General features: G+C 46.7%; 1 protein-coding gene across 3 annotated transcripts in view; it reads right to left on the bottom strand.

The window, feature by feature from the left end:
• SUFU (SUFU negative regulator of hedgehog signaling) overlaps nucleotides 1-24,894 on the bottom strand; it is a 164,535-nt gene that overhangs the window by 81,580 nt on the left and 58,061 nt on the right. For all 3 annotated transcript variants that reach the window (XM_054033875.1, XM_054033874.1, XM_054033873.1), the window contains exons 4-6: nucleotides 6,237-6,379; nucleotides 4,387-4,472; nucleotides 1,265-1,337 (exon numbers count right to left, since the gene is read on the bottom strand). In XM_054033875.1, coding sequence (XP_053889850.1) covers nucleotides 1,265-1,337; nucleotides 4,387-4,472; nucleotides 6,237-6,379 — 302 coding nt within the window. The remainder of the gene's footprint in view (nucleotides 1-1,264; nucleotides 1,338-4,386; nucleotides 4,473-6,236; nucleotides 6,380-24,894) is intronic.

Consider the following 24,894-nt stretch of genomic DNA (forward strand, 5'->3'; position numbering starts at 1 on the left):
GTTTTAGTTGGGGGCTGTACATGATGCCCAGTGGTGTTCTGTTATTGTCCTCGTTGGGCCTGTCCTGTAGAAGGCGATTTCTGGGTACCCGTCTGGCTCTGTCAATCTGTTTCCTCACTTCTCCAGGCGGGTACTGTAGTTTTAAGAACGCTTGAAATCCATATCCAATTTTGTTTTGAATCTTTCTAATTTCTTGGCCTCAATGACTTCCTGCAGCAATGAGTTCCACAACCAGTCACATGTGAGAGTTTCTTTTATTGGTTTTGAATGTCGTACACTGAAACTTAATTGACTGTCCCCTTGTCCTTGTGTTACAAAACAGAGAGCTAAGAAGTTCCCGATCCATGTTCTTGATACCATGTGGATCATATACTTATTTTCCCGTCTTATTCATCCCCTTACTAAGATAAAAATCCCAAATTTTTCAATTTCTTCACATACGAGTTTCTCCACGCCCTGGATCACTCTTATTACCTTTCTTTGAACCCTTTTCTAGTTCTGCACTACCCTTTCTGAGATGGGATGACCGTACTGTCCACACCATTCCAGACACGTCCACACCATTGATTCACATCAAGGCATTGCAATATTTTCCACTCTTTTCCTTAGGTACCCTAACATCTTGTTTGCTCCTCCCTCCCAAAAAAGCTGTACACTGAGTAGAGGACTTCAATGAGCTGTCTACAATGATACCCTTTCCTGAGCTGACAACTTAATTTAGAATCCTGTAAGGTGGGAGAATTTTTTACCAAGACAGTACTTGGACAAACTGAGTAAGGACTTCAGGATTTGGCCCTTCATCAACAACTGTAGCACCTTTTATCTTGAAGGATCCTAGAGCAGTGTTTCTCAACAACCAGCCTGTGGACCAGCGCTGGTCCCCGAGATCTCCCCGATACAGTTTAGGAAGGTAGCAAGCCGGTCCCTGGTATCAAAAAGGTTGAGAAACACTGTCCTAAAGCATTTTACAGCGACACTTAAAGGAATCAATTCCTTCATGTCTGACATGCAGCCATCTCTAGGGTGGAATGCAGCAGTTCAACACTGCACAGCAACACTAAACAGATATATTCAGTTTTGTGCCTGGCAACAGTTGATCATGAGAACTACTTTTCCTGAGAGAGAATGTTAATGAGGACACAGGAATTATCCCTAACTAAGAAGTGCTGTGGGACGATCCACTTGAACGAGTAGTTCAACTTCACAGAAAATGGGAGGGGCTACCAACAAAAGGGCGGACTATATTTACTAACTAAAGACATACTTGCAGATGCGGATCAATCTCAAATATGGTCTCTCCTCTTCGCATATCGGTTATCAGCCACAGGCCTCCAGCACTACAAAGAAAGAAAGGCAGTGAACCAAAGTTACTCCCCCCGACCAGGAGCTCCCACCATTATGGTGCTTAATCAGAACAGATGCCTGGACGAAACAGGTAATGGACGGACTGCTTGTAAGACCCAGAGTGCCCAGTCACCCTTTAAATCCACAATTATATAATGAAAGTTCATTACACTGTATGTTACTGCATGGCTGTGCTCAACACTGCTCAGCCTTGCATTGGAGACTCTCTCCCATTCTTGAATCCTGCTGAAGTGTTCCGAAGTTCAGAGCTGCTGCACAGCTCAGGAAGACAGTTAATATGGTTTGATCCCATTTACATTGCAAGACTGAATTAAGTTTTAGCCTTGCTAGGCACTGAGTTGTAACCAAGTAAAATTTCAGTGTTTACACATAGGCTACATTTAACAAGATCAGGGCCCAAATTGACAAAAATATTTAGGTGCCTATTTGCAGCCTTAGGTGACTAAATACCTTTGTCAATCCATCCTAGATCAGCAGAGTCACATTCAGTATCATAATTAGCTTCCTACCGTGGCTAACGTTCCTTCATTTTGCCTGGTTAGTATCCATGGTGCACATAAATGGTTCCGAGCAGCCTTAGCTTTTGTTAGCAATGAGGGTTGAAAAGCTCAACACCTCTCCTAGCAGAGGTGACGGGAGACAGTTTATTGCAAAATGAGGCACCCTGAATTTTCACTTTGGGTCACAGGCAGCATAGATGGACTACGTCAGTTCAGAGGTTTATTTTTGAACTGATTTACTAGAATTGCTCATCGAATACGTTATTGCAACCAAACATCTCTTCTTGCCTTAAATGTTCACCTTACACTTTCCTTATAAACTAGATGTTAAAATGGTAAAAATTAGTATTTCATATTTTCTGATATGTATTGGTTTATCATATCACTTTGGGATTGGCAATTGTTAACTACAAAGATGCTATTCACTGCAATCCCTGAAAATTGTGATACTACAGATGCAATTCCTGAATACTTAAAATCAAGGCAGTTTTTGGCTTCAAAACACTGGTATTTCTTGGTTTTTGCCCTATCCTTGGAGATATATTGAAAAAAATTGTCCACTCTGGTAGAGCTGGTCAAAGAATTGCACTCTTTGTTTTGTCTTTTTGAGTATTTAACAAGGAGAATGAAACCGCTCCACACAGCCTTTGAGCAGTCAGGGGTCAGACACTGTTTCAGTGTCTTGCGGTCATAGGAAAAAGGCTTGCATCAATGCTAAAGTTTTCCTCCCTGGGGCATCCGCAGGGACTGTCTGCACCTGTGCTGAGAGGAAGGGTTCAGAGTGAAACAGAGATATCAGCCTAATTCTGGACTGTCCCAGATATCTAGGCTGGACTTTTGAAAATAAAGCACTTTGTTGGGGCTAGAAAAGCCTGAGAAGTTTAATGGAGCCCTGGCATGTGCATGCAAAAACATTTAATATAAAACCTTTTGATCTATTGCTATACCGCAACACCTTCCTCACCTTTAAAGATGCGAGAAAAAGGTTTGACTAAAACGTCCGGTGACGTGTATCCTAGCAAACAAATACTGTAACAGTGATCTGCTGCTAATTCTTATATCTTTAAAACCACATCTTTCTTTGCCCAATACTGACTGTTTTTTGCAAGAGGGAAGTTACACAAAACCAGACTTACTAGGAAAATAAATACCATTCCTCGTGTGAATCAGCCCACCTGATCGGACTCAAATAGTTCATTTATAGAGATGCGGTCCAAACTTTGCTAGTATTCTAGCAAACTAGGCTCCTTCCCTCTTATTTTGAGCTGTATTGAAAGGTCACCTCAGTAAATTATTCTGGCTTAGCATCTGGTTCTTTTAGGAAGAACTAATGAGAAAATGCCACAGGCATAAGAGGAAGGAAATTAAAAGTCGAATATCTCATTCTACAGTAACTCCCCACTTAGCGTCCTCTCGTTTAACATTATTTCGATCTTACACCCCTGCTCAATTACAGAACATGCTCCATTTAAAGTTGTGCAATGCTTTGCTATAACGCCGTTTGGCTGCCTGCTTTGTCCACAGTTGACAAGCCCCCATCAGCTCCCCTATGCCCCTCCCCCCCGCAGACCCCACGGATCAGCGCCTTCTCCCTCCTCCCCCTGCGGCAATCAACTGGCTTGCGGCATTCGGGAGGGAGGGGGAAGAAGCGAGGACTTGGCGCACAGGCTCCCACTCCCTCCCCTGCCTCCCAAACGCCGCAAACCAGCTGATTGCTGCGGGCAGGAGGCGGGGGGAGGAACGAGGACTTGAGGCACCTCCCCTCTCCCTCCCCTGCCTCCTGCCCGTGGCAATCAGCCGGCTTGCGGTGTTCAGGAGGCAGGGGAGGGAGGGGGGAGGAGCGAGTACACGGTGTGCGGAGTAAAGGGGGAGGAGGAGGGGAAGAAGAGGCAGGTTAAGGGTGGGGACTTGGGGGAAGGGGTGGTGTGGGCGGGCCGAGGGTTGAGTCCCCCGCCCTGGTGCTTGCAGAGTAGGGGAAGCTGCCGCTGCTGCTGTGCAACGTGCTTCTCCTAGCCTACAGCACCTTCAGCCTCCTTGCCTGCCTCATTGTCTTCAGTGCCATGGACTGTGCCTGTGTGGGGTAAGGCGGGGGCACCTCCCAACTATAGTACTGTACTGTACGGCAAAAATAAATAAATAAATAAATAAAATTTCCCTGGAACCTAACCCCCCCATTTACACTCATTCTTATGGGAAATTGGATTCGCTCAACATTGTTTCACTTAAAGTCACATTTTTCAGGAACATAACTACAACGTTAAGCGAGGAGTTACTGTACTCTATTCTGAGCAAGTGGATTCTCACATGTGTTAATAGCCATCTCAGTCTCTGCAGGTAAGGAAAGAGTGGCACTGAGCTCCCACCTCCCACAAAGCACGGTTAAATAAACAATCTACACGTTACAAATAAAAAACAAGTGACAACGTTGCCTCCTACTGGGCACCATTTCTGCCAGGCTGCTTGGGGTGATAAGCATTTCTGAGCACTTGCTTCAGAAGTCAGGTGGGGGTGCTGTACTTACACGGGCACAGTCCGAAGCAACTCCAAGATCCCCTGTCCGTTCCACTGCTGTGCTGCATGCAGCTCCTCAGTGCAAACCCCAACGATCTAGAGCAAGAACAAATGGTCTAAACACAAGGCAACAGGTGCAAATGTACCAAGTGCCAATGGAACGAGTGTTGGCTGGGTAAGATATGGGGGTGCGAGGCTGGTCCTTTAAGCTAGTTGGAGCTATAAAACAAGCCTGGGCTTGTGCAGAAGAACTACTATGCAGCCCTTTAAGCTGTCGCCCACATGAGCCCTCATGGCCCCGCCCCTCTGTTTCAACATGCCCCTCCTACATGCCCTACGACAATCAAGTTTTAAAACAGAAAAGTATCTCATTAATTTCTTCATTTTCATGATAATCTTTTCTTATGGATCAAAATAAAACCACAACAATAAACCATCATACAAATGAAGGGGAAAAAATAAATGTTCTCATTGGGAATAGGGTTGGAGGGCTAGGATCCATGAACGTGGGGAGGTGGGCTGTGTACGACAGAAGGGATAGGGGCTGCAGAGCAGTGAAGAGCAGGGAGTTAGCTAGGAGCTCTATTGCTTAGCCTTGCTCCCCTACCCCCATCTCACCCATGACCTTCTTATTGATCCCCCCATTATCTATCCCTTCCCCAGCCAGTCTTCCTCTTATACAGGAAAGCCCAAAAGTCAAGTCTTAATCTGACAGACTTCCTCAGGCCCATCACATGGGGACTCCCTGCTGATGAACTTCAGAGAGAGCCAGTGCCTTTGCAGCAGAGTTGCAAGGTGTGGGTCTCTGATTACATGGGCTTCAACATTAGGCTTCTCTTGGTCTCATCCTGGACCCCCTCCCCGTTAGTAGCAGGGGATATGGACAGGAAGGAAGAGAGCTCTTCCTACAGGAGAAGCTGCTCCCTGTAGCATGGGAAAAATCAGAGCAGCAGGTGGGTCTGAGCAGCAACTAGTTTTACTGGCATAGCTCAGTTAGGATCTCCTGAATAAGGGGAAGAACTGTTTCAATTTAAAAAAATGAATAAGTGATCTAAGATGTGAGTGAGAGAGACGTTTGGTGAAGGGGGAAGACTGTCGATTAGCTAGAACCCAAAGAAATGAGATTCAGGGCTATGTTTCAAGGAGTCTTTAAAAAAAAATTTTTTTTCTTTTGCACATCAATACTTTTCTTAAACATTAGCTTGTTAGATGGAAAATTTCACTGGCCTCCGAAGAGCGTTTTGGATCAAGTTTGCAGACTAAAATTCAACCATTAAGTATGCAATTAAAATTCAACCAATAAGTGTCTTCTGCTTTAAGTGCAAATCTCAATGCAACCTTAACTACGCTGCCACCTACTGACGCTCCCATAATATTTTAGATATAATTTAGGACACCAGTGTAAGCAAAGCATACTTTGTGGAAGTATTTTTGCTCACTGTGTTTTATTTTCCCATTGATTTTCCAAGTTTTATTGGACCAAATACGTATTATAGTTCGTTCAACACCTGGCTGCATTTCAGTGGGTCAAATTACTTTTCTATCAGCCCAGAAAGGGGACAGCTCCACTCCTGATCTGAGAGCTAGAGTGCAGGGGATGATACCTCCTGGTTATAAGCAAAAGAAGAGTGAAAACCCAGGTAAATCCCCATCTAAAAGCTTGCTGTGACTCCTCAGTGACAAAACCTCTTGATCATCAAAGCTGCAGGAAGAAAGGTGGAAATCAGACAAATAATCATTAAGCAGAAGATGCTGCAGAATGGTGCTATTTATCATCAGGGAAGAATGTGATGTCAGCTCTGTACGGTAAGTATTAGTTCCCAGAAAACGATGACCAGAACAGCCATTACTTTTCTATACCTGTAGGAAATTAACAACCCCAAAAGGGGTCTGTACTGGTTGCATCTGAGGATCTTCAGTCAGCAGCATATGCTGGATTCTGGATTCACTGTTGTCCAAAGGACTGTGCCATGATACATGGTCGCCACTGCAGAAGGTATTTTCTGTGGAGGGGGAAAAAAAACCCAAAGATATTTAGGAATAAAACTGCGGCCAGTATCCACCCATCCAACTCATCCTTACAGAAGGAAGGTTATCTAGCTGGCATTTGAATTTACACTGAAAATTGATCTGTTTCTGATCACAGACCTGCTGCAAGCACAGTGCTCTGGACTGACCACCACCACCACAGGAAGACAGGCTAAGAGCATGTGTCTTGCTTCCATCTATTATTATATAACCCATTTAATTTCTCTTGGAGGGTCATACTAATGAGAATATAATACACGAAGACATCTAGCTTTATTGTATGATTCCTGAATGGCAAATCATGGCCATAATGAAGAAAAGATGCCAAATGGCAGATGAAATTTATCATCTGCAGAAGGTCATAGCTAGGCTGTTACAAGTCTGGCAGGAAAGCTAAAATCATCTTCTCCCGCAACTATATGTTTTAACTACTCTGGTGCTGCAATTTGAATAGCAGAGTGCCCTCTGACCTCACGCCACAATGGTGGAAAAGCCTCTAGATGGCTATAACCGTCACTTTATGCTGGGATAACTGAAACAGATTAGGATCCAGAAATTCCTCCTTACCCTTCCCTGCTATGAGTGTGTGACAATTTCTCTCCTCTCCTCCTCAGACAAAAAGAGGAGGAAGAGAGAAGATTAGCTCCATGCACTATATCTGGCGGCTGTTAGGCAAGGTATTCCAGGGGAGTGGCACAATGGAACCTATTTATATAGGAGAAAACTTCACGGTAAAGGTGACACGCTTGCGAAAACCAGAGTGAAGTACCCTGAAATGCAATGACACAACTCAGACATTTTCACTTCAATAGAAGCAGGTTCCCCTGTGAATGCCACTAGAGGTAATTCTGTACCTTTTGTAAACTGAGGACCCTATGTTTGGTTCTCGTCCTCATCCCATGCTTGTTGTTCTCGGTACTTTGACAGTAGGTACTAATTAACATTCCAGAGACCAAGTTCTGTCCTTTAACGCAAATATGGGGTTTCCAATCTAGTCAGTGGATATGGGCACTGTGTGCATGCCTCTGAAATCACAGTCTATCACACTGCCTTCCCTTTCTTGAGGAATGTTTTATAAAGCCAGCTGTCCCTCAAAAAGTGGGGAGCCTGCTGTCCTCACAATGGAATGTTCTAATGTCACAGCTGTACCAGAGGTGAGAGGAAGTGTTTCCCTTTGTAATTAAAAATCACACAGAACACTAATCCTGCAGAAAGGAAAACGTGAATGGTTACTATAAAGTAGAGTTACATCTGGGATACTGCCTGTGGGATCAGAGCGTGATCCCGTTCAGAAGAGGGGTGTTGTCTGCTCTGAAGTTCTCTCACCCCCACTATTAACACAGGCATACCTTTTTGTACCATTAGTGGTATCCACTCTCTACCGCACTCTCCAGCTGCATGACCACCATAAATATCTCTGTGGCTGACCTCTCAGCTCTTATTCACTGCCGACTTCTATGGCTCTCTTTGGGTGGGTATGAATTAATCCGGTTGAGTAAAGGATGTTTGCCTGTAATTGTGTCATCAACTGACATTAGACAATGATGGATTGAAGAGCTCTGGACTAATTTACTATGACAATTCTTAGTTTCTCCACCAGATGTCCCCACTGTTTATTCGAAAGTTTAGAAGTCATCTTTTACAACTGCATTTACTGATTTGATAAAAAAAAAAAAATCAAAATAAACTCCAAGTACCAAGGGCAACTTGGCCAGACAGGTTGGGTGTGGAACAGAAGTGTTGTAATAAGTAAGGGAAAAGATTTCACACGTTCAAACTAGAGAAAAGACGGTTACTCACCGTTGTAACTGTTGTTCTTCGAGATGTGTTGCTCATATCCATTCCATTAGGTGTGTGCGCGCCGCGTGCACGATCGTCGGAAGATTTTCTACCCTAGCAACACCGGCGGGTCGGCTGTGGAGCCCCCTAGAGTGGCGCCTTCATGGCGCTGAATATATACCCCAGCCGACCCGGCGCCCCCTCAGTTCCTTCTTGCCGGCTACTCCGACAGTGGGGACGGGGGGCGGGTTTGGAATGGATATGAGCAACACATCTCGAAGAACAACAGTTACAACGGTGAGTAACCGTCTTTTCTTCTTCGAGTGCTTGCTCATATCCATTCCATTAGGTGACTCCCAAGCCCAACTTAGGTGGTGGGGTCGGAGTGAGACATTGCTGTGTGCAAAACCGCTGATCCGAAAGCAGCATCGTCTCTGGACTGCTGCACTAGTGCATAGTGAGCTGTAAATGTGTGGACTGATGACCAAACCGCTGCTCTACAAATGTCCTGGATCGGAACTTGTGCCAGGAAAGCCGTCGAGGAAGCCTGGGCCCTCGTGGAGTGAGCGGTGAGGTGCGGTGCTGAGACACCTGCCAGGTCATAGCAAGTCCGGATGCAAGACGTAATCCAGGAGGATAGGCGTTGTGAGGAGACCGGTGAGCCTTTCATTCGGTCGGCCACTGCAACGAAGAGTTGCGTCGTCTTTCTAAAGTGCTTTGTGCGGTCAATATAGAAGGCCAGGGCCCTTCGTACGTCCAGGGAATGCAAACGTTGATCCTGGCGAGTGGCATGTGGTTTGGGATGAAAGACCGGGAGAAAGATGTCCTGGTTGATATCAAAAGGAGAAACCACCTTAGGGAGAAAGGCAGGATGTGGACGAAGCTGCACTTTATCCTTATGGAAAACTGTATAAGGGGGCTCGGATGTAAGCGCCCTGAGTTCAGAAACGCGCCTTGCTGAGGTGATGGCTACAAGGAAGGCTGTCTTCCAGGATAGGTACAAAAGTGAACAGGTGGCCAGTGGCTTGAATGGAGGACCTGTGAGCTTGGAGAGAACCAGGTTGAGGTCCCACGTCTGAACGGGCTGACGTTGTTGTGGGTACATCCGGTCTAAGCCCTTGAGGAATCTAACGACCATCGGGTTAGAGAATACCGAGGACGCGAGTTCCCCTGGGTGAAAGGCCGATATAGCGGCCAGGTGAACTCTAATTGAAGATATCGCCAACCCCTGCTGTTTTAGGGAGAGGAGATATTCCAAAATGAGAGGAATGGGTGCCTGCAACGGGGACATGGCTCGTTGTTCGCACCAACAGGAGAACCGCTTCCACTTGGCCAGGTACGTGGTCCGTGTTGAGGGCTTCCTACTGCTCAGCAGAATCTGTTGGACAGAGTGCGAGCACTGCTGCTCTGCCTGGGTGAACCATGGAGCAGCCACGCCGTGAGGTGGAGTGATTGCAGGTCGGGGTGACGCAGGCGGCCGTGGTCCTGAGAGATGAGATCCGGGCATAATGGAAGCGGGATCGGTGTCTGAACCGAGAGCTCCAACAGCGTGGTGTACCAATGTTGTCTCGGCCACGCTGGGGCGATCAGAATCACCTGTGCCTGGTCTCTGCGCAATTTGAGCAGTACCTTGTGGACCAGAGGAAACGGAGGAAAGGCATAAAACAGGTGGTCTTTCCAGGGAAGGAGAAACGCATCCGAGAGGGAGCCCGGAGCTCGACCTTGCAGGGAGCAGAACACGTGGCACTTCCTGTTGTCTCGAGATGCAAACAGGTCTATTTGGGGAAACCCCCACTTCTGGAAAACGGAATGTATGATGTCCGGACGGATAGACCACTCGTGTGTTTGAAAGGACCTGCTGAGTCGGTCCGCCAGAGTGTTCTGGACTCCAGGGAGGAACGATGCCGTGAGATGGATTGAGTGGGCAATGCAGAAGTCCCACAGGCGAATGGCCTCTTGGCATAGAATTGACGAACGTGCTCCTCCTTGCTTGTTGATGTAAAACATGGCCGTGGTGTTGTCGATGAGAACTAACACACAGCGGCCACGTAGGAGATTGAGAAATGCCTGGCACGCCAGGCGCACCGCCATCAGTTCCCGAACATTGATGTGCAGGGCTATCTGGGGTACAGTCCACAGGCCCTGGGTATGGTGTTCGTTGAGATGGGCGCCCCAACCCAGGGATGAAGCGTCTGTGACCAGGTGCAGAGAGGGTTGTGGGGCGTGAAATGGCATCCCCTCGCAAACCACCTTGTGGTCTAGCCACCATGTGAGGGAGGTCAGGACCGAGTTTGGGACCGTGACCACCATGTTCAGGCTGTCCCGATTTGGTCGATATATTGACGACACCCAGGTCTGGAGTGGGCGAAGCCGAAGTCTGGCATGCCTGGTTACGTACGTGCAGGAAGCCATGTGACCCAGCAGGGTAAGGCACGACCTCACCGTGGTAGTTGGGAAGGCCTTGAGTCCTTGAATGAGGCTCGTGATGGTGCCAAATCGGTTGTCTGGCAGGATGGCTTGTGCACGTCTGGAGTCTAGAACTGCGCCGATGAATTCTATTCTCTGGGTAGGTTCTAGAGTGGATTTGTCCTTGTTGAGTAGGATACCCAACTTGTTGAATGTGTGCACTATTATGAGGACGTGAGCTTGAACTTGCTCCTTGGTGCGACCGCGTACCAGCCAGTCGTCTAGGTACGGGAACACCTGTATCCCTTGCCGACGAAGGTACGCTGCCACGACAGCCATACATTTCGTGAACACCCTTGGGGCCGAGGATAGGCCGAAGGGAAGGACTGCAAATTGGTAGTGCACCATGTTTACCACGAATCGCAGGAAGCGTCTGTGAGGCGGGTAAATTGCAATGTGAAAGTATGCGTCTTTCATGTCGAGGGCGGCGAACCAGTCTCCAGGATCGAGGGAAGGGATAATGGCCCCCAAAGAGACCATGCGGAACTTCAACTTTACTACGAATTTGTTGAGTCCGCGCAAGTCCAAGATAGGACGCAGACCTCCTTTGGACTTGGGAATGAGGAAGTAACGGGAATAGAATCCCCTGCCCCTTAACTCCACTGGAACCTCCTCTATGGCCCCCATAGCAAGGAGCGTGGAAACTTCCTGTATAAGAAGTTGCTCGTGAGAAGGGTCCCTGAAGAGGGACGGGGAAGGGGGGGAGGAGGGGGAATTGAAGAAAACTGGATAGCATATCCCCTGTCCACCGTGCGAAGGACCCAACGGTCCGAGGTTATAAGGGACCAGGCATGGTGGAAATGGGAAAGGCGATCCCGAAAGGATGGGGCTGGATCCTGGGGGATGACTGGGGCGCCGTCCTCGACCGCACCTTCAAAAGTTCTGCCTGGGGCCTGAAGGTGGTCTAGGTGGCCCCTGGTTCTGACCAGGTTGAGGGCCGGCCCACCTTCTTCTACCACCTCGCCCTCGCCTCCGGGCCGAGTCCTGTCTCTGACGAGGCGGGGGGGGGGGTAGAAGCGCTGAGGCTGCGGTCTAAATGGCCTGCGCTGAGGGCCCACAACATGCATCCCCAAGGAACGCATGATCGTCCTGGAGTCCTTGAGGCTCTGCAGGCGAGAGTCCGTCTTTTCTGAAAACAACCCTTGACCTTCGAAGGGTAGATCCTGCAGGGTTTGCTGCAGTTCCTGAGGCAGACCCGAGACCTGGAGCCAGGAGATCCTCCGCATAGCGATACCTGAGGCCAGGGTTCTCGCAGCAGAGTCCGCTATGTCTAAGGAGGCCTGTAAGGAGGTCCGAGCCACCTTCTTACCCTCCTCTACCAGGGCTCCAAACTCCTCCCTGGACTCTTGGGGAACCAACTCCTTGAACTTCCCCATAGAGTTCCAGGAGTTAAAGCTATAGCGGCTTAAGAGCGCCTGCTGGTTAGCCGCTCTAAGTTGCAGCCCTCCGGCTGAGTAAACTTTACGGCCGAATAAATCGAGGCGCTTAGCCTCCTTTGATTTGGGCGCTGCGGCCTGCTGACCGTGGCGCTCCCTTGCGTTAACTGATGCCACCACCAATGAACACGGCTGGGGGTGGGTATACAAGTACCCGTAGTCTTTAGACGGGACAAAGTATTTCCTTTCCACCCCTCTCGCTGTGGGTGGGATAGAGGCAGGAGTCTGCCATATCGTAGAAGCATTGGCCTGTATCGTGCGGATCAGGGGTAACGCCACCCTCGATGGGGCATCTGCTCCGAGGATATTCACGATCGGGTCGTGCACCTCCACTATCTCCTCCGCCTGCAGGTCCATATTACGGGCCATCCTACGCAGAAGATCCTGGTGAGCCCGAATATCTATTGGAGGTGGACCTGTGCACGATGTGCCCGCCACTGCCTCATCCGGAGAAGAAGAGGAAGATGCCTCCGGTGGCACAGGATCCAAGGGCTGGTCCTGGTCTCCCTGTTCCCGGGCCGGAGCATCACCTGCGCCTGGGTCCAGGGCGTCAGGTGGTGCGGACACAGAAGCCTCCATGCCCCCTGGCGGAGGCCGAGAAATGGTGGACTCCGGGGCTCTTCTGACGGAGTGACCGGAGCGAGAGGTCGAAGCAATTGGAGCCCCTTGCGCCTGATGGTACGCCCACGGGGTCCAAAACGACCAGTGAGATGGGCCATGAGAATGGTCCTCTGTCGTGTCCTGCCAATGGCCCAAGTCCTGTTCCTCGGCTTGCCCCTGAGGGGGGTATGCCGATCTCGAGAGGTCCTCCGAGGAGCGAGACACCGATCTCGATGGCCACGGCGGTGCCGAGAGCGTCGAGACGATCCCCGTGGGCTGCGGTGCCGCACGGTGCCGGTCCGGAGATGATCTATCTCTACGTGGTGCCGGCGATCGGTGCCGGGACCGCGACCGGTGCCGATGACCTCGTCGGTGCCAGGAGTCGGATCTGGACCTCGACGAGGACCTGGAGTATGCCCGGTGCCGGGAGCGGCCTCTCGATGTCGAGCGTCGACCGTAGCGGTGCCGAGAACTACGTCTCGACGTTGATCGGTGCCGACGATCATAGCGGTGCCGAGACGTAGACCGGTGCCGCGAAGAAGATCTTGGCCGCGAGTACGACCGGTGCCGAGGTGATATTCGGCGCCGGGACTGCGAGCGGCGTGGGGACCTGCTTCGGGACCTGGATCGGTGCCGAGGTTCCAGCCCTTGGGATGGAGGGCGCATCAAGGCAGGTTTCCCCCTCGACTGGACCGGGCGAGTCAACGGTGCCGACGGTGCCAGTGGTTGGGGCGGTGCCGGCTCCGTGAGAGCTATTAAGTCTCTCGCCGCCGCGAAGGTCTCTGGAGTCGACGGGAGGCACTGTATCACCGCCGGCCTCGGTGGAGACGTTATCTGCACCGGACTCAACGGTCTCGGCGCCAGAGTCGACGGTGCTGGAGGCACCTGTTTCCCAGTGCTCCACCGGCGGACGCGGCTCTACCCCCGGCACTGGGGGAGCCGGCGTCTTCGGCACGGAGGTCCCCGTCTTATGGGCTTTTTTATGCCCTGGGGATAATGACCGGCGCCGAGGCACTTGCTGTGCTTGCGGTGCCGACGAGGTCCGGTGCCGGGGAGGCTTGTCCGACGCCACTCGCGTGGTCGTCGTAGCCGGTGCCGCCGGGGCACTGCGCACCGAGGCGCTAGGTGCCGGGGCCTGGCTTGTAGATGGAGCGTCCGGACTAAGTGCCGCCTCCATCAGGAGTTGCCGGAGCCGAAAGTCCCGCTCCTTCTTGGTCCTTGGTCTGAAGGCCTTACAGATCTTGCACTTATCTGTTTGATGGGACTCTCCCAGGCACTTCAGACAGGAGTCGTGCGGGTCGCTCGTGGGCATAGGCTTAGCGCAGGAGGCGCACTGCTTGAAGCCGGGAGCGTTGGGCATGAGCCCGGCCCCGCGGCCGGGGGAGAAAGGGGGAGACGACCCCCTTAATCCCCTGAACTACAACAACAACTAAAACAACTTTAAAACTATTTAACTATAACACTAGAACTAGAACTATAACTATAACTGCGAATGATCTAACTTAGCTAGGGAGAGTGGAGAACAGCTAAGCAGCGCTCCACAGTTCCAACGACCGTCAGGGGCGGTAAGAAGGAACTGAGGGGGCGCCGGGTCGGCTGGGGTATATATTCAGCGCCATGAAGGCGCCACTCTAGGGGGCTCCACAGCCGACCCGCCGGTGTTGCTAGGGTAGAAAATCTTCCGACGATCGTGCACGCGGCGCGCACACACCTAATGGAATGGATATGAGCAAGCACTCGAAGAAGAAGGAAAAAATGCATCAGATAAGAACTGCTTAAAAACAGCGTAACACTGTACACAATAAATTAAACGCCCTGAGCTCTGCAGCTGAAGGGAACGAGGGATACACATTTTAGTGCCTGGCTCTCACGTCCCTTTCTTTTAGGGTTACTGAGACAACAAGAAGATTGCAAAATAAAAATTAAGTAAGATTTCCAAGTATCAAAATTCAATACGTTTATTTTTAACTATAACTTGAAATAAATAGTGTTTACAATTTCATGAACGAGCCTTCCAATATTTTCCAGTGAGCCAGCCTATTAACCGAGATCTGGCCGATTAACGATTTTTGTAATGATAAAAGCCTTTTGGTCACAGTTTTCAGGCATTAAACAAAGCCACAAAAGAGCTCATTCTTGGGCCCTGTCTTTATGCCACAAGATTTTGCACATCAAATGCTCACTCAATTCTATGCTGATCGATCGCTAAGTTTCACTGCTGGTACTGCTTCTCCTGGGAAATCCCAGTCCATTTAGAGCAGGTTTTCAAATGCAAATGTCTCTGCTGGAAACCCACCTGTTTATGTCTATTCGAACTCTGAACACTTAGAAAATGTTTTTCTCTCTCTCACACACACACACACACACACCCCCCACAAAATTCACATTGACTGCTCAATTAAACCACAAAAAACCTAATGTGCAAATAACATGATCCCCAATTTAAACCCACAAGAGCCAGGAAATTCAGAGTTTAGCCTTGAAACTCAGCTCTTAATTCACTGCACTGTAATTGTAGCCCATGCGAAATGAGCTCTTGTACAGAAACCATCGCTATACCTAGGCAAGTTTGAATTAGAGAAGTTTCAACAGCATGAGCCAAGAAATTATAGGAACAAAAGAGGGCCAGATACACCATCTAGGTTCACTTCCTTGTGTGGAGGTAACAGCTGATGCTACCAACCTTCTCCCCTGGCCCCCTTCAAACTTACCACGTTATGAAAAAGTGCAAGAACAACGAAAGTCTTTATTTGTGTGAGTTTAAGATGGACAAGATTTAAAAAAACAAAACAAACAAAAAGCCCTACACCACACCTAGAAACCCCAAAGCTTGATTCTCCAATCAAAAGTTAAATTAGATTCAACAAACTAAGTTTTGGCACAGTCATAGTTGCATCAGAACGCTCCCTACCACCCAAAACCTTAAAAGTATGGAAATAAGAAGTTAAAGGAAAGTCCCCTGCATCGTTTGCCCCCCTTCAAATGGCCTGTAATACCACTGATGAGACACTCCAACAATTCATAAGCCTTCTCTCTCCTCTCCAAAGGCATGCCACAAATGTGATACATACGCCAGCTTCATGAAGTGCGCATACTCACGCAAACCCAAGTGGGAACAGGTCACGGGCACTACACCAGGTAAATGGGAAACACATGAGGTGCAGTGGGAGAAATACCTTTCCTGCCCAAATGTGAAGTGTTGCATGCTTGAGGGGTCTGCCTCACAGAATCAGAAACCTTCAGGAAGGGACCTTGGAAAGGTCATCTACTCCAGCCTCCCACACTGAGGCAGGACCAAGTAGAAGAGTAAGGGAGCTGACCTGATACCCGCTCCTTTGGACCGAACAGCATCTTTCTGCTACAGTGCACTTCCATTGTTCCCATACTACAGGAATCAACGTAAAGATGCAGCAATTCTTCATCTCAAAGTCATTTTTACGATCTTTGGTTTGTACTCAACTACATCTCTAAGAACGTTTTCTCAAGCTGGCTCTCACTAGACTCCCTCCCTCCGCCAATTTTTGTGATTTTGCAGCCACCACTTCCTATTTCTTTACATGTTTCTCTCCATACTAGTGTGTGACTGACTTACTATACCAGACATGAGCTATATAGGAAGTGCTGGCAAAGGCATAGAATAATACTGCAAGAGAAAGATTTTCATAGGTGTTATAAACTACAGCAGGCAAATTTTCAGAAATAAGTGAGTTGTTTGGTAAATCATTGATACCTCTTAAGCAGGGGTTGCCATGTCCTTGTAGATTTTCTGGAAACTTCCATTTGGTTGAAATAGTCATTATATTGCACCCATTGGCAGGATATCTAGCCCCTCTAACGTGCTCTGTCATGGCTCCCTCTTAATCATTGACAGGCTATGCAGATTAGCATTATTTAGATATACTTTTTCCTATTTGGGTGGTTTCAAATTTTTTTTGCAACTGCTGACTACAACATACCCGAAGGGGTTCTTTCTTGCATCTTGCAGTTTTGTTTACACATGCTTCCTAACCAGGCAAAATGTAAGAAATATTTATTTGGGGCTGGAACCTAAATGATAGATGGCGGGGTTTAGAATAAAAGTGGGGAAAAGCCATTAGTTACCACAAAGCAAACGCCTCCTTGACTACCACCACTAGAGAGGAAGCCATCAATCACAGGACAGTCATACTAGCACTGAAAGCTAGAATCATGGTGGGATTGCCGTTTCTTCTTTCACCTTCCACTTTAACTCTCTCCCTACAGGAAGCTAACAGGAGCCCCGTTGTGGCCAGAGGAAATAATTGTATATAGCAGGTGAGGAATTTGGTCTGCACTTGCAGTAAGAATATTTTACTTAAAGATTGTCCTGTCAGTTGGGAAGAAGCCAGTTGGAATGTTCATGCCCCAGGAGATTTTCTGGAGGCTTCTTTTTTTGGGGGGTGGGGAGGATTTAAATGGAGGAAAGCATCATTGGTTGGCGCGACCGTGTGAGGTGTGCCAATTGTGTGGGATGGGGGCTCAATGAACTCAGACACAGATGGGAAGGAGGGCAGGGGGATGGGACTCAAAACAGACCAAGCTTTAAAGCAAGACGGCTTTTGCTCTCAGTAATTCAAATTGTACATGCAACACACCGGAGATTTACCTTGGGTACAAATAAAGAAGGATGGGGATGGAGGAGTGTTCCAAATGCTCTGTTCTCTGCCAGCACTATATGTTTTAAGCACATTATACAATCCACTGACACATCAAAAACAGCTAATTTACAAAAGAAATTTATTTAACTTTAAAAAAATAAAATAAAACTAAGTAACCAGAAAACGTTAGAAAAGTCTCTTTAAGGATGTATCAAAGCTGCGCACTTAGAACAAAGCACAGGAAGGGTGCTGGGAGTTTGTTAAATGGAAAGTTGTGGTGAAGACCCAAAATACTTTGCACTGGCAGGTGGATTTGAATAATGAATGGGGACTGGAAAGAAAACATTTGTTTAAAACTGGAAACCAACATTTAATGTTAGTGATTTGGGGATCTTGGAAATTCCTGAGAAACCATTTAACAGAATAATTTTTATACCAGGCTGGAATGTGCTCAATTTCTATTAGGTATTTGTATTGACTAGAGCTGGTGGAAAGTGTTTGGTGCAATGTTTATTCTGACAGAAAACATTGATTCTATGAAATCAGAACACTTTCTATCAAGTCCAAAATTTTTGATGGGAAATCATCAAAACATTTTATTTCAATAAGGTCAAAACATTTCATTCAACTTTATAATATAATATAAAAATCAAACCATTTTGATTTCTTAATAATTTGAATGTTTCAATTTTTGTATTATCAATATTGACAAGTTAGAAACATTTCAATACGGTAGAAACAAAATATTTCATTTCACAAAAAATTCAGATAGTTCTACTTTTCATCCCAATTGGGACAAAACAAAATGTTTGAAATCTCTATTTTCTGTGGGATGGGAATTCCCTTTTTTGACCAGCTCAGTGTTGATGTTTTGCAATGTCTAAGACAGTAATGCCAGATCTACCCCACCTTTCTCTATATCAGCGGCTTTAAATTATCTGTACCAAACTTGGTTTTACAGCCCACATTAAGCAATTGAACCCCTTTTTGGAACAGTGGTCATAATTCAGGGGTTTGGTTTGTCATATTGACACCATGCAACAGCTCCACAACTAGAGCTGGGAACATAATTCACAGTGAATTGTTCCACACCTTTGTTTTTTGCCCTTGGTCATTAATTGTCCTTGAAGAAAATTGGTGATTTTTCTCCAATATATGTTATTTGAAATTAGCCACAATTTTACAGGCAATATTAATGCAGCAGAAACAATTCAAAGTCACAACTGTGGCTTGGCGATATTTTGTCAGTCTGTTGAACATATTCAACATTTAACAGGTGCCAGTTCTAAATAGGAAACAGGTAGCCTCATTTCAAGTTTGCTTTTCCACACCCATTCTTCTGGATCTGCTTAAAAAAACTGCCATTTCCACAAACACTCCGGCTAGTAAACCTTTTTCACTAGAATATTCACATAAAGTAAGTACAAAAGGAGAGGAAACTCAGCTGGTGCAAAACAAGTGAATAGAAAACTTGTCAGTCTAATCTAACAAAAAGCTTTAGAACAAAGAAGTGTGGTGCTTTACACAGAGAAAGTTTCAATCCCGGGAAATAGATTTCTACCCTGCCCTTCCTCCCAATCTTTTCTCAGCCACCTCCTCTTTGGAGTTTTAGATTGAGAGCTGCAACATGATTAGCAGCTAGGCACTAAGGATATACAAAATCTCATTGCAATTAGTTGAGCTGTCAATTGCATTCAAATCAGTAACTCCCTCCTGCCAAGTCAATTTAATAATGCCAGCCTTGTAATACCGCTTGTCATCAGGTGATACTATTTCAAGGAAACTGAAAAGTTCCCTTTACACAAGTGTAATTGGCAGTTAGATCTTGGAAAAGCTGCTGGGATAGTTTATAACGTAGGTCTTTTAAGAAGCTGGTGCTTTGAAGCAAGTCAAATGTTTGTCCACTACCTGAACATTTCTCACTATAATAACTTTTATGGTCAAAGCTACTGCTTATCAGATACAAAACAGAAATGTCACATTCTGCATTTTATTGTTCCTCAACGACAGCCCCGTTGCAGGGCTGATACACCCCGTCACTCTCTGGGGGTGGGGGAGAGGTGCATTATAGCCCAGAGTTGGGGCAGCCCTACAGCCTCCAGTCTCAGGCTGCATGGCCCTCTGGCCTTAGTTCGTAGCCTGGCCCTTGCGCTCAGAGCAGTGCGGCCCAGTGGCCAGAGTCAATAGTGTAGGGGAGCTGGGCCACCACCCCGGGGTGGGCAGCGACCAGAATAGGGAGACCCGGACCCACGCTCTCCACCGGGTCCCAACCCATGGCCCTGTCGGTGGCGGGATTGTGCACCACCAGCTTGCAGGGAATCCTACCGAAACTCGCAGAGCCTGTCTCCGGTTCTACAACCGCTTCCTCACAGTTTCCCTGGGTTGCTTTCTACCCGATTCTTTGCAGTTTGCCACCTCTGGGTCTCCACAGTCTCACCTCTCTGCGGTGTCCCGAGCTGGTAGTCAGGGTCTGCCTCTGGCTGGCTGGCCTCCGCGTCCTGGAGTGCAGATGTTCCTCCCCAAGGAGTCAGCAGCGCACCTCCTTCCTCACCAGTGGTCAGCCCAGACTGAACTGCTCTGCTGCCTTTTATATCCAGTCTCCAGCTGGAGCAGGCCCAGCAGAGCCGAGGGGGCTGGCCTCCTTGGCCAAGAGAGAAGGGTTAACCCCTGCTGCACCAGTGTGGGTCTGATATGCCCTGTTACACCCCCACACCTGCATGCCCCTCAGTGTCACCACTGCCTAATCTCTACTAGTCTCCTGCGCTCATATCCTTCATTCACCATGGGCATGTTTCACAAAGACATGAGAGGAATGGGGAAAGTTCAAGTTAAATTTAACTTTAAAACTACAAACAAAGTGTATAAAAACCAGAGACATCAAGGTGCCATCCAGTCACCCAACTGCACAATCTTACACTGCCCTTTAGCCTCCATTCCCCCTTCCGCTGTTCTCTATCATGCTTATTCTAAATTTAGACTAAATTCTGCAGGACAGAGTATCTTTCATTAGTCTAGAAAGTCCTGTGCACAGTTCTGGTGCTGAATAAGTGTTGCTCAATTAGTCACTCTTTGCTTTTATTCAAAATTGATGGAAGTTGGTTGAAGGGCAAAAACATTCCCACCCCTTTTCTACAGGCAGTGAGTCGTTTCTCCATGTACTTAACAGGGTTAAGGATCATCTATTCTCCTTCTACTTTCCATTTTCAAACTCTGTTTAGGGTCTTGGTCATAGTTGTGATGGATGGACTTTTTTGAAAATAATCAAACCGCACTTAGAGTCTCATAGGGCCTGCTGTTGAGTTGCACAGAACATGATTGCTCGTCAGGTCCTGAAAATCTTTGAATTTTCAGCAACACAGGCCAATGATAAATTTGTCTTATATTTTGATCTCTAGATCTAATATTACTTAGTTAGAGTTTAGCATCCTCCATTTCTTTGTTGTCTTAGTCTGGGTACAAGACATTTATAATAAATATATGTGATGGGGTGTGGTAGCGATGGTTACAAGATTACCACATTCCTGTGATACAGACAGTGTTTATCTGGCCCCTGGGAGGAAATTCTGGAATCATCTCTCCAAAGTGTGTGTGTGTGTGTGGGGGGGGGGGGGGGGGGAGGAGAAGGGAGGGAGAGAGAGAGAACATGTTTCTAGTTTTGAGTTGGGACATTTCAGTGGGGACTAGTCAGGCACCTGAAGCCAATGTCACTTTGGGAGAAAGTCCATCTTTTAGGGAGTGTTGAGGAGGAAGTATTGTGGCAAGATTTTAAGTAGTCTGAGGCTAAGACATTGTGGAATGTTAAATGGATCCCTGATGCATGAGAGCAGAGTGCAGGTGACGCAGCCAAAACTTTAAATTAAATGCAGTTTAACATATAGTTGCAGAAGTAAAGGAATTTTTCACATTGATCTCACCACCACTACCACCCAGAATGTGTCATTTATCTCCATATAAGTGGCTTTTCTTGAGCATGGTTTTAATATTCAGTTTTGTTTTGTTTTTTTTAAATGTGGCAGGTCTTCATCTATAAATTAGATTTATTGTAGATTTTCAGAAGCGATTTGTTATTTTGAACAGCTACCACCATTTGGGAAGCATTAAGTACAGATGAAAGGCGCAACTCTGTAATATGTTAGCCATAATTTAAAAAAACAACCTGCACTGTATTTCCAAGTATGCTCACTAATAGATTAAGGATAATCTTATGACCACACCCGATATATGAACTAGACACCTAAAATTAACTCTAAAACAGTTCAGCAAACACAGTCATAGCAAATTGTTACTCAAAGGTAAATAAAACTGTAGTATAAAGAATAAAATCTCTTTCAAGTCCATCTGATGGCCACACTAATTTAAATAATTTAGGGATGATGAAATTAACCCTAATGATGGTACAATGTATACGTGGCTGTCTAGCATTTAACAGATGGACTGGTAAGAGGGAAAGCAACAATGTCATCTGCAGGGTTTGTTGGCAGCATTGGTCTATAATTCCATTTTCAGCTTGAGTTGAATGTATTTTGGGAACAGCTCCCACAACGAATTAATAGAATTTAAAAAACATGATGTATGTGCATTACGTAAAAAATAATGAGCGCTCTCCCTCCAGTGTGTTTCTCTTCTGCAGTTTGGTTTTGCACTCACCTTCTGTCTGGAAAATGGAAACAGTAGGGAACTGCCATAGCTTAGGGAATATAAAGTGGTACAAAACTGCAGAATACGTCACATTGTGCTGCCTGCCAAAGACATGCACCATAGACAAGATGCCTTAGGAAGAATTAAATCCCAGGAGCACAATTAAACAATGCCTCCGCTGCAGGGATTCAAATTGGGCTCTTAGAAAGAAGGGGGCCTAGACAGAAGGTTCTCTAAGAAAAATGTGTGAAAAAAACAGATCAGCAGTACCATAAGTACTGCTGGGCCTTTGTGGTTTGAAAACTGAGTTCCTAAGGACAAAACAGTGACTGATCTTGTATTTTCAACCTGCTGGTCAACTAAAAAAAAAAAAAGTTCTTTATTGCACAGCTCAAGCTTAATGACTTCAGAAGTCCAGTCTGTTTTTATATCCAAATTATGTTTAATGAGCCTTTCAATAGAGTCCAACCAATTCATACAAGTTAAAGATTATAAAGACCTCGCTGATCATCCAGTTCGCCCTGACAGCAGGCTCAAGGGATAAGGGGTGGGCCCTGTAATACTCTACCAGCAGAAAGAGGATTCAGGCTTTCCCTCAGCATTAAAAACTGTCATTCAATTCTACTCAGAGTAGGGTTAGGCAACATGGGAAAGCGACCGAGGCCGATTTATATTATAGCTTCCATGGGTAGACAATTAAAGATACTAGTTTTTCTAGTGCAGAGTAAGCTCTAGATAATATGACAACTTACACATTCCTGGAATAGCAGTGATAAGAGTGCAGCTAATATATTCTAGCATTCACATCTATTCTACTGTAGAATTTTAACCATTTCCTCAATATATTAAAAGTAATTGTCTTTGCCGCTGTGCCTCCTTTACCCTTTCTCCTGTCTGTCAGATCATTTATTTCTTTGTTAAGCATCTTGGTCTCTTTGCTGGTTTGTTCATTTTTCCTTCTTCCTCCAACCCTGTTCCTCTTTCCCTGGCTTGTGTTTTCTTCCTCCTTCCCATGCATGGTCTATCTAGGTGCTTTTACAATCCTGCATCGCTGTAGCATCTGATCACCTCCCATTTCTGGATTTATTCTCACAACACCCATGTGAGGGAAGAAAGCATTACCCCGTTTTACAAATGAGGAAACTGAGGCACTGAGAAGGGTAATGGCTTGCCTGAGATCTCAGAGCAAGTGTGACAGAGCCAGGAACAGAACCCGGGGCTAGACTGGAAACCAGAAACTGAATGACTATTACAGGAATACCAAATGTCTGCTGATTGGAACACTGCAATGTCCCTACCCGAGCCACTGAATTTAGCATGCCATCAAAGTTGGATTGACACAGTGGAAGCTGTGGACTTCACTCACTCACATACATGTTGGCTATTATTGTGACAACTTGGGGCTGCAAACCCAGTGAGACACTGAAACCAGGGCTGGCGCTACCATTTTTGCCGCCCCAAGCAAAAAAACCACAAGCCACCCAGACTGTGCCGCCCCAAGAATGGACGGAATGTCACCCCTTAGCGTGTGCTGCCCTAGGCACGTGCTTCCTCTGCTGGTGCCTGGAGCCGGCCCTGACTGAACCCCTCAAGTCTCAGTTGAGACGACTGCAAGAGCACTTTATATGAACTCAACAGCATCGGCCCACTAACCTTCCTTCACCTCCTGCCCTGTTCCCAACCACCACCTCCATGCTCTGTCTTCTACCCCCAGCCTCAAAAGCCACTCAGCCTTACTCCTACAGGCGCCTCTGAGTTTGTCTGCTCAAGTGTCCTTTGCTTCCTACCATCTGGGCTTGGGGATATTCTCTCATCACACACCACTCCCTAAAATAACCAGGTGAAAGGGGTTGGCAGGACACCGTCCCCTCTCCTTTCTATGGACAGAAAGCGAGGCGTCTGGCGTGGCCGCAGTTAATAGGAGCCCTACTCAGGCTCAGACTCAGAGAGCACTTGGCTCCCCACTCTCAGGCAATGCTAGTCATGCCTATTTGGCTAGGTGCCCTGCAGTGCACCAGCACTACAGCAGATCCATAGGATTTCCCACAGGGGAGCCTACAGAAAACAGCTGTGCATTGTACAGTTAACAAGGCAATATACTGAGGTCATGCTGTCACTTTTTATGTACCACTTTACTTAACACTGGACCTCGCACCCACTGACCAGCTGGGGGGCTGCAGGCATTTTGCACCTGCACTATTTGGAGAAAGAATGGAACATGTTTTAAAGTTACCCCTAAAAGGACAGTATTTTAATGTACTATAATTAAGACGTAATGACTACACCGCCTCTCTCCGGTGGGAGAAAAAAGGGTAATCCCACATGAATCCCTTAAAAAAAAAAAAAAAAAAAGACGACTGTTCAAGTTTACATTTTTCTTCTAGTTTTTTAAATAGATTCTTTGGATTACATGGATCAGTCTCTCTTATGTCTGCAACTTAGGTCTGAAGGAACACACCTTTTTTCTGATCTAGGATATCCAATGTTGAAAATTATAAAGCGAGTTAAAAAGTAAGCTGCATGGACACTTTTCAAAGACGCCATAATAGAGGCCCAATTTAAATGTATACCCCAAATTAAAAAACACAGTAAAAGAACTAAAGAAGAGCCACTGTGGCTTAACAGCCATGTAAAAGAAGCAGTGGGAGATAAAAAGGCATCTTTTAAAAAGTAGAAGTCAAATCCTAGTGAGGTAAATAGAAAGGAGCATAAACACTGCCAAATTAAGTGTAAAAATGTAATAAGAAAAGCCAAAAAGGAGTTTGAAAACAGCTAGCCAAAAGCTCAAAAGGTAATAACAAAATACATCAGTAAAATCAGAAGCAGGAAGCCTGCTAACCAACCAGTGGGACCCCTGGACGATCGAGATACAAAAGGAGCACTTAAAGACGATAAAGTCATTGCGGAGAAACTGAATTCTTGGCTTCAGTCTTCACGGCTGAGGATGTTAGGGAG

The sequence above is a fragment of the Malaclemys terrapin genome, chromosome 7 (genome assembly GCF_027887155.1).
Source record: "Malaclemys terrapin pileata isolate rMalTer1 chromosome 7, rMalTer1.hap1, whole genome shotgun sequence".
Taxonomy (NCBI): domain Eukaryota; kingdom Metazoa; phylum Chordata; order Testudines; family Emydidae; genus Malaclemys; species Malaclemys terrapin.